The sequence below is a fragment of the Vombatus ursinus genome, unplaced genomic scaffold (assembly GCF_900497805.2).
Source record: "Vombatus ursinus unplaced genomic scaffold, bare-nosed wombat genome assembly UNPS02000580.1, whole genome shotgun sequence".
Taxonomy (NCBI): Eukaryota; Metazoa; Chordata; class Mammalia; order Diprotodontia; family Vombatidae; genus Vombatus; species Vombatus ursinus.
The window spans coordinates 4034730-4051831 of record NW_020940358.1 but is presented as its reverse complement, the minus strand read 5'-3'; the positions used below and the strand labels follow the sequence as shown (position 1 = coordinate 4051831).

At 36.6% G+C, this 17102-nt stretch overlaps 1 protein-coding gene across 4 annotated transcripts in view; it reads left to right on the top strand.

Moving 5' to 3' along the window:
• Positions 1–16407, top strand: part of TPD52L2 (TPD52 like 2) — a 28559-nt gene extending 12152 nt beyond the window's left edge. For 2 of the 4 annotated variants that reach the window (XM_027849711.1, XM_027849700.1), the window contains 4 exons: positions 50–109; positions 5285–5386; positions 13838–13886; positions 14526–16407. In XM_027849711.1, coding sequence (XP_027705512.1) covers positions 50–109; positions 5285–5386; positions 13838–13886; positions 14526–14621 — 307 coding nt within the window. In that variant the 3' untranslated portion in view covers positions 14622–16407. The remainder of the gene's footprint in view (positions 1–49; positions 110–5284; positions 5387–13837; positions 13887–14525) is intronic. The other 2 variants (XM_027849706.1, XM_027849718.1) reach the window with 1 other exon arrangement.
• Positions 16408–17102: the final 695 nt, after the last annotated feature.

Here is a 17102-nt window from a genome sequence, read left to right as displayed (position 1 = left end):
ACTTCCAGGAGTATTGGTACCATCTTTTCTAACATCCATGTATTTGTAGATATCTTTCAGCAAGCAGCACAATGGAGGACTGGAGTGAGAAATTAACCCATTCAGAAGCGTGAGTGTCTGAAACTTTAGTGCAAAATATTCTGTGTTTTTGTATTGGATTAAAAAAAAACTTTGATATCATTAACAGTTTCTGTTCTTATTTAATTACTTCCTTTGATTCAAATTATTTGCCCAGTTGGGGAAAATATGTTCCATTAATTATGGAACATAACATAGCTATGGGTTACCTCACCCTCAGTAGTTTTCTACTTCATTTGGTTAAGGGGTGGGGATGATGAAAACCTTGAGTCACAAGTTGACTTGCAGTCTAGATTGGCGCTGATGTGAGTACCTTCCGAATCCCCTCCCGCCTTTGTTCTCTTCTTCCTTCTTCCCCTCCCCACCCTTCTAGGTGAACAATGCTTAGGAGTGGTACTGGGAACCAATGGCCAATCTAAAGAAAAGGGAAAATGGAAAAAGAATAAGATCAGAGAACAGCAGAGGGAGGAAAAAGTGCATATGTTGGGGAGGGTAGAATGCTGCCAGCTTCACAGATGCCACTCAGGGGCACCAGTGTCTTAGAGTGTATACCCTTGGTACACATTCTTTTCCTAATGAGTTGTTCAGCAGTTGTTCAGTTTCAGTTTCCATGGGCAGGAAAAGCCTTACGATAGAGAAACTAGCTCCTGCGCCTTATTTTGAGAGAGTGTAGAAACAAAGCATTTCCCCTCCCTGTTTGTCTCTTGCTTGGGGACCACCATTTGTGGTTTTAACTTAAACTAGAAGGATGAAGCAAGTCAATTAACATGAAAATATTATTACAATTTTATTTTGAAAAAAAAAAATTTTCATCCTGTCTCTATTTTCTTTGCCTTGTGTATATTTAAAAAATGCATCACATCTTTCATATGGGTTGATAGGTAAGGCAGTTGGGGTTAAGTGACTTGCCCAAGGTCACACAGCTAGTACGTGTCAAGTGTTTGTTCTGAGGCCGGATTTGAACTCAGGTCCTCCTGTCTTCAGGGTCAGTGCTCTATCCACTGCGCCACCTAACTGCCCCTCTAATTTTTTTCGAAACCTAAGGTGATCCACCAGCTCATCTTATAAGTAGTAGCTATAGTCCTATCTAGGACTGTTGTTTTCAAGATATTCTTCTGCCATTGTTTGGGTGAAGAAGGCTTTCCTTTTGCCTTTTTTTATTTTTCTCCCTTGTCACATTTTGTTTAGCACAAATATAGGTGGGAATATGTAAGGCCTTCCTTTTAAAGCTCACATTTATTAAGTTTAGAATGTTAACATGTAGTTTTATATACTTTTTTTAAAATAAAAATCAAGTTTGAAGAGTAAGTCTTGTTTTGAATTTCTGAAACTAAATTTTGCAAGTGGTTTGTTCATCATAGAGTCAGTGTTGCTAAGCTCCTTTTGATGTAAAAAACCAATTCTTAGCAATTATTAATTAGTGTTAGATTAAAAGTTAGATTAAAATTAGTGTTAGATTAAAATTAAAAATTAAAAGATTAAAAGTTAGATTAAAAGCAATTATTAATTAGTGTTAGATTAAAAGTTGACCCTAAGTCTGTAAATAAAGTTACCTGTTTTCCCTTCAAAGAATTTGTACCGATTTCACTCAGGTTTAGAACTTTAATAAAATAAAAGTGTAAGATGTGACTAAATATTGTTGATTAATCTAGGAAAAAAGAATTGCCAGGTTTGGGAAAGCTAAGGAAATAGGCAGGGAACATCCTTACTTTTTTGTCAACAGATTGGGTTCTGGATAGTAAGTGGCAGGTTCTTCTGGGTGGAGCCTTGCCCTAATCAGTTAGTGCCAGAACCTTTCCATAGTTGTAATGACAGATTTTGTTATGGAACTTGCATTTCTGTAGTAAGGAACCTTTGGAATTTGCATGTGCTTGAGGTTGTGTGGGTGGCAGCAGAACTGGCTTACTGTTGAGGTAGAGAATGGAAGACAGACCCAAATCACTTGACTAAAACAAATGAAGACTACAGTGTAATTTTTAAGAGAGTGATGCTACATGAGATCCCTTTCAGACATATGGTAGTTTCTTTAAAAAAAAAATTGTACAGCATTTTCTTTCTCTGATGGAGCATTTTATCTGAATTACTCAGCTTTTTTGAGTATTTGAGTAAAAGAGTTGATTTAATTCAGTTGCTTCATGTTGAAGATTTTACTGTCTTGGAAGGAGAAATGTTTCTGTACAGGCATTTCCTTATATATCACTTATTGTTTGACCTTAGGGAACTTAAACTTTCAGAGCCTTAATTTTCTCATTGGTACAATGAAAGGCTTGGACTGGATGAGCTCTAAGGTCCCTTTAAGTTCTAAGATGTAGTGACTTCTGTTACTAAAAAAAAAGTACAGTCTCCTTGGACCCTGAGGGTATTAGAGCAGATTCCAGAACTTGGTCAGATCTAACATGTTGCTGTTATGGTTGTTACAACATTTTGTTTTTGAAGTAGAAAGGCATTCTTGACTCTTGGAAATGTTACAGTAACACATTAGATTCAGTATGAGGAAGAGGACATTTTGAAGAGTCTTTTTTCCAAAGCCTGTTTATATATGTAGCATTCTTACCAGTTGTTAAAATCTAGGAGTGGGATTTTCTTGCCAAAGTTTTAGGTGGTTAATTTTTTTCTCTTTATTGAAGTGTGTCTTGCATTATATTGCAAGAATTAGTTAGCAATAACATGGATATCTTCATAACCATTTCTTTGATTAAACATTTATTAAATTCTTGTTATGCTATACACAGGGCTCTGTGCTAGGAGACATAATAATAGCTGACATTTATGTAGCATTTTAAGGTTTACAGATGCTTGTTATAGATTATCCCATTTGATCTTCACTACATCTCTGGAGTAGGTGCTATTATTATCTTCATTTGACAGATGAGGAAACTGAGGCTAAGTGACTTTCCCGTAGTCATGCAGCAAATAAGTAGAGGAGAAGGAATTAAAATCCAGGTTTCTCTGGCTTTAAGGAATTTGTAATCTAGCAGGGGAGAGTATGTGTAACACAATAAATGTAGTTTAGTATATGACAAGTACAGAAGATTTGTATGCGGTGTTCTGAGAAGGCCTGCCCATGAGATCTGAACATATAAATCTAGCGAGATATCAGGGCAAGCTAAGTAAAAAAACAAAAACAAAATAAATTTCTCATTTACTTCAAACCCCAGAGTATTCAGATCAGTCCTAGAAGTGCATTGTCCCCTGCTACCCACCCACCTCCAATCTAGTAAGTGTTCATAGAATACCACCTTTGTCCAGAGAATTGTTCTGACAGTTTGGGGGGAAACATTCTCAAAGAGCATTGTAATTGGGGTAAGATGACTTAACACACAGGAATCAACTGGACAACACTACAAGACACTAATTAATAAAGTATTAGCTTGTGTGATACAGACAGTAAAAGATCAGTGTGACTTAGCATAATCATGGAGACTTTCAAAGAGGTATTAGCATAATCAGGGAGGAGGAGGACTTGAATATGACCTAGAAGGATGATTACAATTTAATTAGGTAAAGAGGAGTGGACAATAATAGTACGAGTATAGTTGCTAGGGTGAGAATAAGAATGGAGTGAGTGGTCAGGAGACAGTGAGAATCTTGGCCTGATTAGAATAAGGATTTCATGTTGGAAATACTCAGAAATTAGGTTGGCTAGTTTGGATGGCATTAGATTGTAGCAGTCCTTGGATGCCACCTTGAAGAGTTTGAACTTGTAGACAGTGAGGAGCCATTGAAGGATTTTGAACAAGGGAGTAATAATGATGAAAAAGTGTTTAAGGAAGATTAATTTCTGAAACAATACTGCAGTAGGAAATAGGCAAAGTCTTTATTTTGGAACATTAGCCAAATGACTTAACAGTCTGATTGTGATCTTATTAGAGAGTACTGTTAGACAGTTGTGTGAACTAACATAATATTGTTGATAAAGTACTAGTCTCCTACAGACTGGATCTCTCAGAAGAGGTTGAATCTTGTTTGTGTCAAAGTGATTTTAGTCTTAAAATAGTCAGCTTCACCAAAGATTCCTCCTCATTTGACTGTAGATAACATGACTGTAAAATGTAGGCTATAAGCCCTTTATTGCTATCATGATTCTTGATGCTACGTTATAGGCTATATGACTTCTGGTTGCTTCTCAAGGCTCTTTGGATTTTGTGGTTGAGGTGAGTAAGTCTTAACTTTTTGTTTGTGATGATTGCTGAGTAAGGGGAGGCAATTCAAGGTTCTAACTCTGACTTGGGCACTCTTTTCCCTGGAATATTTATTGGCTATAACTTGGCCACTAAATTTTGTGCTAATGCCAAATTCCTTATCTCAAATAATGAAAATAACTTCAAAAGTACCCTTGAGAAAGGGGTATGTGCTTAGTGGCTGTTGGTGGAAGGCAAAGGACTAAAGCATAGGATTCTACCTTAGTGTTAGATTCAAGATGAAATTTTATAAGCTATTTGAAATGATAGTATTAAAATTGAACTTTGTACCCTGTCCCAAAAGGCAGTTATGGATATAGTACAAGGAATTCTTATGTTTGAGGTGATATGGGGGGAGAAAAAACTTCTAAACATTGAAAATGTGTGCATTTAGACCACAGATGGCAGAAAAACGGATTTGTTCTGGATCTTTGCTATTAACTGCCCTTTGCATACTGGCATAATATGGATGTACTCATGATGAGAAAAGTATGAATTAAGGTAATGGTGAATATTAGCTTAATATTTCTTAAGTGTGACTAAAAGTAACTGGGAGGACTTTCCTGACTCTTGCCTCCAAAATGGTACTTGTCCTCCTGTCCTGTTGTCATATGCATAATATTCTCTGTCGTTCTAGTTCTGTTATCCAGATCTTTTTTGTTTCTCAGTGATGAAAGCTTGATTCAGCATCCTTAAGGAAAGGGGAAAATGAGTATGAGTAGTAAGAGAGAAGGAATGTGAGCCATAAGATAAATCTAAATTTAGCTTGGTTATATGCTTTTGAAAAAAATGTGGCTTAATACTGCTTATAAGCACTGAACAGGTGAGGCTGCTTCCCTTTCTTAGGGGTCCCATGCAGAAGTGGAGGAGAAGCTTTTTTGTGGCAGCACCACTATTCACTAACTTATTTGAATCTTTCCTTTGGGGAACCTTTTCCAGAATGTAGGGATGCTTTTTCCTTGCCTGGTGGGTGGAAACCTTCTCATTCTTGTTTGATTGGTTTAACTTATTTTTCTTCTGTCTAGTTACAAGAAGACTCAGGAAACTCTCTCCCAGGCAGGACAGAAGACTTCAGCTGCCCTGTCCAATGTGAGCTCTGCTATCAGCAGAAAACTTGGAGATATGAGGTAGGACCCATTTCCTTTGAAATATCTTTGGCCTGAGTTTCTGTTAGGGAAGGGTTTATTGTTAGAGAGTGAAGATAAGACTTGATTATAAGTTTGTGACTTACTAAAGTATGGTGGCTTGTAATTAGGTCTTAGAATGGAAAAGTCTATGCAGCACGGTATTCCCAAACTCAGCACAGGGTCCCATGATCTCAGTTCCTTACCCCTTTTTCCTTCTGTCTGATTTTTGTCATGTTGCTTAACAGCACGTCCATTTGAGTGCCCCAAGACAAAAGGGAAGTTAGGAAATTAGTATATTCTGCTCTTTGATTGCCACACTAGGTTTGGTGGTAGTAAGGTAATATATAATCTTAGAATAGACTCATAACTATTAAGAGTTAGTTGCAGGGCAGCTAGATGGCGCAGTGGATAGACCACCAGCCCTGGAGTCAGGAGAACCTGAGTTCAAATCCAGCCTCAGACACATGATACTTATTAGCTGTGTGACCCTGGGCAAGTCACTTAACCCTGAATGCGTCACCAAAAAAAAAAAAAAAGTTAGTTGCAAAGTAATTTAGGAGATCATCTAGCCCAATTAGCTCATTTTAGAGATAAGGAAAACTGATTTTAAAGATTTGCCCAGGGCTACATAGAAAGTTAATGGTAGAAATTGATACTAACAACTCCAAAACCTCTTTTTCAGTTCTTTTTGGATTTTATTTCCCTATATTTCACCCTTCATTACCAAATAATTGAAATTTAGCTCATGGTCCTTCTTACAGAGTACCAATGGCAGTATGCATGCAGGATACTATAAATTCATATGTGATGTCAGTATCTGACTTTGACAACAGTACACATTATACAGAATATTCCCACAAACAAGTTCATCCTTATGGTTAGCTTCTATATTTTGATTTTCTAAATCTTATATAAGTTAATGAAAGACAGTTGCTAAACCTTAAGTTTTGTGGAGATCAGAATCAGTATTTTAATCAACATCTGATGGAATTTTTGTAAAAGAATTTTGACTTTATGGTAGATCTGTTTCATGATGAATTATCTAAATATTTAGATTCATGAGTATTTTTAAAACCTAAACTTACCACAAGAAAGCTGTAATGTCTCTGTATTTGAACCTCTTGTGTAATCCAATTTTTAATCTGATTTTTCTTTTGTGTATCATGAGCGATTTTTCCTTTACCTGGGATTTATTTTGCTTCAAAGTTATCCAGCTCATAGACTAGACAGCTGTGAGCAGAGAAAGTTCTTAGTGGGAAACAAATACAAAGTAAGATTGTCCTAGTGATGTTTCTCTCATATTTGTCTGATGTATAGTAGTTCCAGACAAGTTAAAACAGGAGCATTTCAGTGTATGTATCCTTCAGCCAAAGTTTGTAGCTGACTTTCCCACCTAGTGAAAGGTGTTCCTTTAAAGCAAGTGTTGCTGTATTTTTGCTTCCCTCCAAGGTAAGGGAGACAACATAGTATGTTTGCTAGTATTTCTAACTAAAGATTGCAAATATCATCTCATTCATGCTTTGTGTGGGCATGGGAAATCATTTGGAAGAGCCTCAGCAAAAAGGGCTTTGCCTCCTCTGGAAAAAAGCTAACAAATATTAGTCTTAAGTAAACTGACATGTCCACCACCTAAAAAGCAAACTCTGGAGGTGTTTTGTGTAAGTTCTTGTAACAAGTTTCATTTGAAATTACACTGGACAGTTCCTTCATCGAAGCTGCACTTTTGGGGACTCCTTCCCTCCTTGGGCCTGTGGGGAGCTCAGGTGGTAAGCACTGGTAGTAATCTCTGATCACATGCTGCTGGTTAGTATCACATTCTCATTTTCCTTATAATTTGTCTATATTGCCTTGGAGTGAGTTGAGAAGAAATGAATATTAGTTATAAGAAAATTTGACTTAAAAGTCATTCAGAGATTTTTTTTTTAATAACATGCTTTGAGCCATTTTGGGAATGTACTTTCTCAGAGTGGTGCCACTTGTTGACGGTCATGCTTTGCCTTGAAATACTTTTTTTAGGGCTTGAGAAATAGCTAAGAAGTCCTGGAAGACAACAAATGTTTGACAGGCATGACTTATAAAATCACTTTTATTTCCAAATATATCCTTCACTCTACTGAGTGAATTACAAAGAATTAAAAAGACCTGCAGACAGCAGTTCAACAAAACTGACATAGCAACTGAATCTGATATTGTATGTAATGTTCTGTGTTCATGGTTCCCTCTCATTCCCACACCAACCTGCAGCGGCTTAATTTCTTTAGACACCTTTTGAGAAAGAATAGTTCACTTGTTATGCAACGATTTTAGCTTGAGATCTTCAGGCCAATATTGATTTATATTTTGCAATTGAAAAAGTATGACAGTTTTCTTTTTTAATTTTTGGTTTATTCACATGTGGAACTTTACCCAGCTCATTAAAACTAAATGACACTCCAATTCCATCAAATCATCCTGAATGGAAATTGGGTCAAGATTGACTGCAATTTTAATGCTGACTTCCAGCAAACTAAGTAAGATTCAGAGGACTGACTTACTCTTTTTTGGTTAAGGCATATATAATAAACATTTTTCCTTTTTGGAAGACTTAACATGGTCCTATTTCTAGTTCTATATATTTGCAAGGGGAGTTGCATCTCCTTTGTTTTCCTGATGCTGGAGCTAAGAAGATTTATTCAGGTTCTGGAACTCTGTACAATTCATGATTACTGAAACTGAAAGTTAAATTTTGAGAATAACAGGAAGACTTGCATTTATGAGAATTGTGACTCACTGTCTTCAGTGCCTGTGATCATAGATTATGGGGAGTGTAGTTACTTGCCTGCAGTGGAGAAATTTCCTTTGAATGAGTCAAGTGCTCAGTATATCTTTACACTAATCTGCCACTTTTTCTACTCTGTCTTGCTGTTCTGTGTGTGTCTGTGATCCTGGGCAAGGAGGAGGTAGGGAGTTGGAAGTTGAAGTTAAGTCTCCTTGAATTCATTGCTTTCACCCTTTTAATATAAAGGAGCCAAATTCTGTTTTCCATTTGGCCGATGAGATTTAAGGTACCTAAAGGAATTTACATTTTCTTGCTGATCTAGAGTTGGTACTTTTGTCAAGGTCTCCTTAACATAGACTATACTTGGTCATAGTTCCTAAGTGAACTTTCCAGTGGCCTCCATTTAATTAATTGTGTATTCCTAAGAGTTCCTTCCCTGAAAGTTCTTAGTACACTTTTAAAGTACTCCTGTTCTTTTTCTTAGATAAACTGGCTGAAGCAAGATCCTTGACTCCATTCATGAATTTTAAACCTAGAGTCCATACCATTCCTTGACAGTATAAATAGATTCCAGCAGGGTTTAGATAAATCCATGGAGGTGGTAGTTTCATACTGGATTGTTATGGTATGAACTTTCAAAATACATTCTAAATCTTTTGTGGGCACTGTTACAGAAAGTAAGTATGTAGCTCTTCCAAGGTATGTCCCTTGGTGTCCCTGTCCAAGTTAGAATCCTGAGCTTTTAGAACCATTGATCTGACTTAGTCTCATATTTCTAATGTTGTTAAATCATTTCTTCATTACGTTGAGAAACCTCTGGTAACTTCCTCATGTGACTCCAGATTGTTGAGAGTAGAAGGACATTAATTTTAGAATATTTAATAATATTATGAGGATGAATGAAAGTGAACTTTGTCACTTAAGTGTTTGAAAAAAGGATCTTAGAACTTATCTGATGGTGTCTACAATATATTTATTTTAAAATCTTACTACAAATTTGAAAATAAATATTTTAACCAAACCAATCAATTCAAATATCTCTGTTTCTCATTCAACTGACTTGTTCAGTGTACCTTGGTATTCATTCAGTTGCTGAAAAAAGCACTTCAGATTACTGATGCAATACATCCTTGCTCATAAGCTATTAAATGGTAGAAAACTATCAACTGGGCAGGTACATATTTGAGAGTGCCTGTGATACCCGTTACTTATCATATGGAAATTTTGAATATCACAGAGTCAAACATTGCATGTATGGAGGTCAAATTGCTTCATAGTTTGTATCTTTGTTACTTTTTATGCTGTTTTTTTTTTGGTGGTTGTTCCAGATAAGGATTATGAATGCATATGGATTTCTTGAAAGTGACCGTTTTATGGTATTAAATACAAATTATACAAAAAGATGAAAATACCATGTGTGCTGCATGAATAGCTATGCATTCAGTTTGGGTCTGCCATTTTTCTTACTGGAATATAGACTATAAGGAGTTAATTCTTAAGCTAGTACTTGAGTAATTTGGGGTCAGGAGTCTAGTATGGTATTCTGTAGTATAATTATGCACCCTCACAAGAGAACATCAGTGATTAAAACACTCAGGTTTTAGAGAGGTAGTATTTATTTGTTGAACCTCACAATGAGTTTGCACACATGGGCTCTTGGGCTTGTTAGCCTCTTTGCAAGCTTGTAAGGGCATAGGGAGGTGTTGTGTATTAGAGGCAAAAAACTTTTTTTAAGTGGCTTGCTAAAGGGAGGGATAGTGGGGAGTGGCTTTCTGGAACAGAGGGGCTATTGAGCAAGTCTGGGTGGCTAGATTTCCTTGCCTAACTTTGTATTTTTTTTCCCTTTCTTCCTGCTGCCAATTATTTTGTGTTTTTTTAGGGCTCATCCCTTCTCACATTCCTTTAGGTAAGACTAACCCACCATAAATATAAGATGAAAGACTTTCTCCACAAAGCAGGATAAGAGTGAGACTCAGAATCAATTCTAGCTGGCCAGCACTCTCAGAAAATCAGGGCAGCATCAGACAGGAAGGGGTGTGTGTGTGTGTGTGTGTGTTGTGTGTGTGTGTGTGTGTGTGATGTCCTATACAGTCCTAGACTGTGCCACTCTCTGTTATTCTACCTCAGCAGTGTTTTTAGGAGGATTTTCATAGTTCTTAGAATTTGTGCCATTTTCTCCTCAATTATAACCTGAGATGTTGGGTTCAATACTAATGCATTGGCAGCTGTTGGTGCTGCATACCTCATACCTGTTCAACACTTTCTCCCTCTTTTGAAAAACACCTTAATTCAACAAACATTTAAGTGCCTACTATTTGCAGTGGGGAAGATATAAAAATGAAAGACAATACATTCCCTCCCATTCGGGAGCTTACAGTCCAACAAAAGGGATGTGATAGGTACACTAAGTGTGTTCTAAGGTAGATTATGATAGGCACAAAGGAGAAGTACAAAATGACATAAGAGAATATGAGGAGGTAAAGAACATTTTGAGTTGAGTGAATCAGGGTGAACTTCATAGACAAGGTAGCACCAGAGCCCATCTGTGAAAGCTTTCAACAAGTGGAGATGTGGAGCAGATCTGCATTCTCCCTCTCCTTACTTGTATTCCCCAGAGTAAGATTTGTTGTTTGGCTGTCTTCATCTAAATTAAAAGAGCATTTATCAAGGAAGTTTGTATCTTTTTATACTGACAAAAGCAAACCTTAAAGACTGTAGCTGCATTGTAGATAAATTTCATTCATCTCATTCATTGTTTATGGGGAGTATGTTTGAGTTAACAGTATAGCCTATCCTGAGAAGACACTTTTTTATGTGGAAGGGTTATGCTGACTCCTGTAACTATCTCATCATCTGGTTAGTAGTATGTACTTCTCCTTTAAATCACTGCTGATTCCTAATTTTTCCAAAGACTGTTGTGCCTGTTTTCAAATTAGGTTCTGTCTGATTTGGTGCACAATGCTTAGGAGCTCTTTCTACACTGGATCATAGAAAAGAACCAGTCAGATATTACTTCTACTGCTGGCACTCTGTGTTGGGAAGAAAACTGAAATTAAAAAACAAACAAACAAAAACAGTTTTGCTATTTGTGCCTAACTAATTTCTTCCTTATATGATACAAAACACACTGTGGATTTGAACATTTTGACCTATTTAGCTTTGTTCGATTCTTTTTTGCCACAGCTTTATTTGAACTATATAGAAAATCAATTAAGGAAATCTTTAGTTTATTTATACCAGAAGATTTGGGAAATTGTTAGTTTTTTCCTACAGCATAGTCTTCTCTAATTGGACTTCTTGAATAATATCACAGTCTTCTCATCAGCCCTCTGAAGTCCCAAGGGGAACTGATGAAGGAATAGATAGCCCTGAATCAAACACAAAGAGAGATAGTGTGATATCAACTGAAACATTTTCATTACCATTGTGGAAGGAGCTCTTAATACATTTCTATAGTTGACAACTCCATCAAGTTGTGTTGTGTAACAATAACCAAGATGCATCTCCTTATGCATTCTCTATGGCAGGATTTTTGTGAACTCATGTGTAATATCCTGTGAATGTTAGGAACCTCCAATTTCTATCTGAATTTCTTTATTAACTCTTACTTCCTTCTTTGCTTTTATAATGCTTCCAAGTAGCAGCTACTCCATTCGTCATTCAATAAGTATGCCAGCTATGAGGTAATGTATAAATGATCTCAATTACTCACCAAGAATCTGGGTGTTTATGTAGAATGTATACAGAGGGATTGGGGATACAGGAATAGAGACTTTTACTCTGATGCTTGTGTTTAAAAATTGCTTGCCTTTTCACCATTCCTTGTAATTTTCAGTCATCCTCACCTGCAGAACCCTCATCCAAGAATCAGTTTTCCTTAGCTCCCTAAAAGTTCAGGATGTAAAAAGACCTTCCTTGGGTTGGTAAGGAAGAGTCTGGTGGTTGGGTATGAGGTTCTTAATGAAGTCTCTAGAGAAAATTATTCTTTTGCCAAACAGTGCTGCAATATTGTACTTCTAAAGGGACCCTAAGGAGCCCTAACTGGCTGCCTAGCTTGTTAGGCTAATCAGGTAGTAGTCTTCCACACCAAAGAGCTACTTCTTATAGACCTTTCTTTGTCTAGATACTGTGGCTTTATACTAGGGAGGTCAGAACTGGTAACCCAAATATTTTGACTTCAGGTGGCACCAGAACTATTCATGTGGAATTGTTTTATTTGAGCCTGGATGGGGGAGACCTGGCGAATATTTTAAAATTCTCGTAGATATAATCTGCTTGTCTTTGCATTAAAGTGTGTTGAGTACTCTCTACTGGCCCTGGAGCTAACTTTCAGTAAATTTCTCTTTATATTTTAAACCCCTTGTGACCACTAGTAAAATCTGGTTTAGAGTTCACATCCTGAATTTCCTGTAAGCCAGCAGTTACCCTGAGAGGACATAGGAAGACATAGACACATTTGTATCTAAATGTTCCAGGGTAGAGTAGGTGACTTACTCATTTGAAGAAAACTGGATAGTGTAAATGAGGTCACATTGGAGCAGTTTGGCTGGCCTGTTCTCTTTGCCTCTTCTGTTTTATCTCTTTCTTTACTCATTATCAGCAGCTCTTCTTTTTTCTATTATTTAAATAATTTTTATGAAAGATGAAGAACCTATAGCTTTGAATTCCTATTATCTTGATTATATACAGTAAGTTGAGACACAAATATATACTCAGTATAAAGAGAAAACATACTTGTTTGTAGCCCAATACCTCCTTATCTGCCACTAAATTCAAACCACAGTTGTCATCTATGTAGAATAATCTTCATTTAAAGATTAGATTGTACATTATAGGTGTGAACTTCATCAAAGAAACTTTTTGTTTTATGTATCAATTATAATTTATAATTGCATTATACCTTTACTTGACACAGTCCACAAATGTGCTAAATATCTGCTTTGTGCAAGGCACTGCTCAATACTGGGGATACAAAGTTGAAGCAAAACTTAGTTCCTATCCTCAAGGAATTTAGAATCTAAAAGAGGGAGGGAGTAAATCTGTACATAAATAACTAAGATGCAAAGGAGAGAGCCAGAGTGTTAGGTGAAATTTATGAGATCACTTCTTCATCTTACCATGTTGTTGCTGGGTGGAAAGCACATTTGAAGAAGTCACTGATGATTCATTTCATACCAAATCATGATTAAATGACTGCCAAATGTGAAGTACTATCCAAGGTGCTGGAGATACAGAGACAAAAATGAATTGCTTCTGCCCGAAAGTAGCCTACATTCTATTGGGAGGAAAGGCGGTGGAGGATACAATAGGAATACAAGTAAACAAAACAATACAAAGTAATTTTAAGATGGAGAGTGCTAATAATTAGGGACACCAGAACAACTCTCATAGAGTAACTGGCACTTATGCCGAGCTTTGAAGGAATCTAAGGATTATTTGAGTAGAGATAAGGATGGAATGCATTCCAGACGTGTGGTATCAGTTGGGCAAGGTCACGGAGGTGGGAGATAACAGCAGCCATGGAGGGTGCTGGCCAAATTAATCATGTTATATATCTGTTTCTTAACTTTTGCTAATGTCAGGAGCCCAGGGAGATGTTTTTAATTGAGGCCTCTCTCCAGAGGCAGTTTTCCCAGGTGAAGGAGTACAATCACTTGCTCCTTAGCATTGATATCTTCTCTGTCTCTTTAAAGGAACTCTGCAACCTTCAAGTCTTTTGAAGATCGAGTTGGGACCATAAAGGTAGTGGAACTTATAATTAATCTACTATTTTTCAATTTTTTTGTGATTAAGTACAGCCACTTAAGAGAAAAGTTTAATATGAAGAGGAGACTCGGGACCTATTCTGAGTACATTTTTGAAATATGTCTTTTTAAAATTAAATATTTTTGTTATGAATTTAATTATCAATACAAACATTTCAATGTACAAATAACAAGATTATATTTTAAACTTCAAACTTCTTATATGTAGTTTGTTGTTAAATAGTATGTTAAACTTAATGAATAGGAAAATTATCCTGTTTATGTCCCTTCTGAACTTGTTTTATTGATTCTTTTTTCTTTCTTTTTTTCCTTCTGTTAATTCCCACTAACATCTTTCTCCCTTCCACTTTTCTTCCAACATCTTCCTTTTAACAAATGAGTATAATAGAGTAAAACCAATCAACACATTGGCCATGTCTGAAAATGTACGGTTCATTTTGGCCCTTCTACTGCAGCCTGCCTTTTCTCTCTCAAGAGGTGGAAGGATGGCAGTTAATTATTAGTCTTTTTTAAGTCAGGCCTGTCATTGCACTGACCAGAGTTCTTAGGAAATATATCCACTTTAGACCTACTGCTCTTACACATTTTTTTTTCCTATGTCTCTTCCCCTTTGCAGTCCAAAGTCGTTGGTGGCAGGGAGAATGGCAGTGACAACCTTCCTTCACCAACAGGAAACAGCGATAAACCTCTGCAGGATCATGCTCCTTTCTAGACCCCTTTGGAGCTTTACTCTGCCACAGAACGAATTCAAGAATCCGCTCAACTTGTCATGAGCAACTCTGCAGAAAAAAACAATTATACTTCAAACCAGGAAATGGACAGAGTCCAGTTTTGAGAATTCATATCCATACATATATAGACACTTGCTGCTGGATTTGAGTAAAATAGAGAACAAAAAAGTTTTGTACACAGATATTTTACACTAAAGTTTATAGATGAAATGTATCACTGTGCTATTCTTCCTGGGAGGTGCATTTAAATGGACAGGACTTTCTCATTGGGTATAGAAGCCAAAGCATGAACTCCCATTTGGAAAACACTATAGCTTAGCTGAATGCCCAAATAGATTGCTTTTTGGAAGTGGAAAGAAGTGTAATTATGAAACAAACTTTTTAAAAATGTTGTTTCTTTTCTCCCCTCCCTCAATTTCTGAAAGCTCTTATAAATAACCTAAAAGATTCTAACTAGCTTGATTATTTTTTTCCCCCAGAAAATGATTGTCAGGATGTGAAACTGTCCATTTTTCTGCGCCTTCCAGAAAGGAGACTCTAATTAGCAGTTGCCTGGTTGTTACACTAATGCTCAAGCTTTAACAAAACGAAAATCTTTATTTTTTAAATGCAGTGGACTTTTCAAAAATCAAAACGAAGCAAAGCAGCTTTAGCCTCATATTAGGGAAATGTTATCTTGGAACTCTGAAGCTGAAATGCAAGCCTTACATCACCTTATGCTTTACTTGTTTATAATCTTTTTATATAAAGAAATTGAGGGTTCTAAAGCTGGGTTTTGAGGACTGTGTGGTTTTGCATTTAACCCTCATGGCAGCATGTCTTTGCCAGTTTGTGTGTTTATTTAGCTCATTCGTTAACTTCATTTGAGTGTATGAAACTTGCTTCTCTGTTCTCTGAATTGCTGCAGCAGCTCCTAGCAGTTTCCTGCTTTTCACTAATCAGCTCAAAGGCTTCTAGACAGCAAGGAATATTATAACCAGATGAGAGATAAACCTCTGTCTTAAGCAACTTTAAAGTGACAACAGCTCATCCCCCGTCCTACCAGCTATTCTGCTTCTGAATAAGCCCAAATGATTGTACATTATTGGTCAGTAAATCTGAACCTGCCATTGTTTACAGTAGGTATAAACTCAGAAAATAGACTTAATGAGAAGTAGGATTGGACCCTCCCCTAAGACAGGCTAGAGATGGATGGAAAGAGTTGATTTGGATTAGCAAGAATCTGTCTTGGGACAGATTCTTTTGTTAACTTCCTAATATCAATATTTCTTAGGAGCTCTGAGACTTTTTTCCGTTTTTAAAATGATGCCATTTGGCATTATTTCTCATGGCAATTGCTTTGCCTGATGTGAGGCATGATTTTGAGGGTAAAGTTTTGTGCCTTATTGGCTCTCAGCAGTGGGATTAAAATCTGTTTGCTTGTATACATATCAATAAAATCTCGCTGGCTGAAGGAATACTCCCTCCAGCCCAAGGTGACCCTATTTTGTTCAGCCTTAATGTTCTCCCTACTCCAGAGAAGCAAGTTCTGATACACCAGTATCTATCAATCCTAGGGGCTGCATTCCATGCAATGTTAGGAGGCAAATGCAGTAGGAAATACACTGTGTAGTGTCATTTTACCAAGTTTTATTATTTGTGGCTGAAATTGTTGGGGAACAGTAAGGAGAAGGAAGATGAAGGGGTGGGAATTGATCTTTCTTCTCCTTAAACTGGATATTGGGTATTTGTCAATAAATTATTCCTTTCAGGATAAAAAAAACTGAACTTGTATGATAGGTTTTTTTTTTTAACGGGAAAATTTGAATTTCTGAACCTTTAGCAGAAATACTAATGATCAAGTGCCCAACATTTTTGTGTTACTGTTATGAAGGATAAAATCTTGAAGACTATACAGCTACAAACATAACTGTTTATTCAGTGGAAGATTTAGAAACAGTTCTTTAATATGATTCTTTTAATATGTAAGGAATATTTTATTGTTATTAACAATAGTAGATGACATGTATATAGTGCTTTAAAGTTTGAAAAGTTCTCCATGTACTTTCTCAATTTGCAACAACTTGGACTCAAATTGATATGCCTTTGTAACTTTCTTCTAATGCAGAAGTTCATTCAAATGCAGGATGAATGGCCCAAAATAATTCATAGTATTAAAGAATAAGAATCAAAGAATTGTGTAGTTGGAAGAGACTTCAGCAACCATCTAGTCCAACCAGTACCTGAAAAGGAATCCCGTAGCATAGCCAGTAAGCGGTCATCCAACTTTTGGTTGATAAGATGACCTTTAAGGTTCCTTCCAGCTCTAAAACCCTTGATTTTATAGGTCTATAATCCCACATAGCTTCCACTAGATTGCTTCTCCTAGGCTGCTTTCCTTCTTTTACTGGGACTGAAGATGGACATGTTAAAGGGAGGGCCCAGAAATCTGACTTTTCCTGAAGAGCAGCTCCCAGAATCAT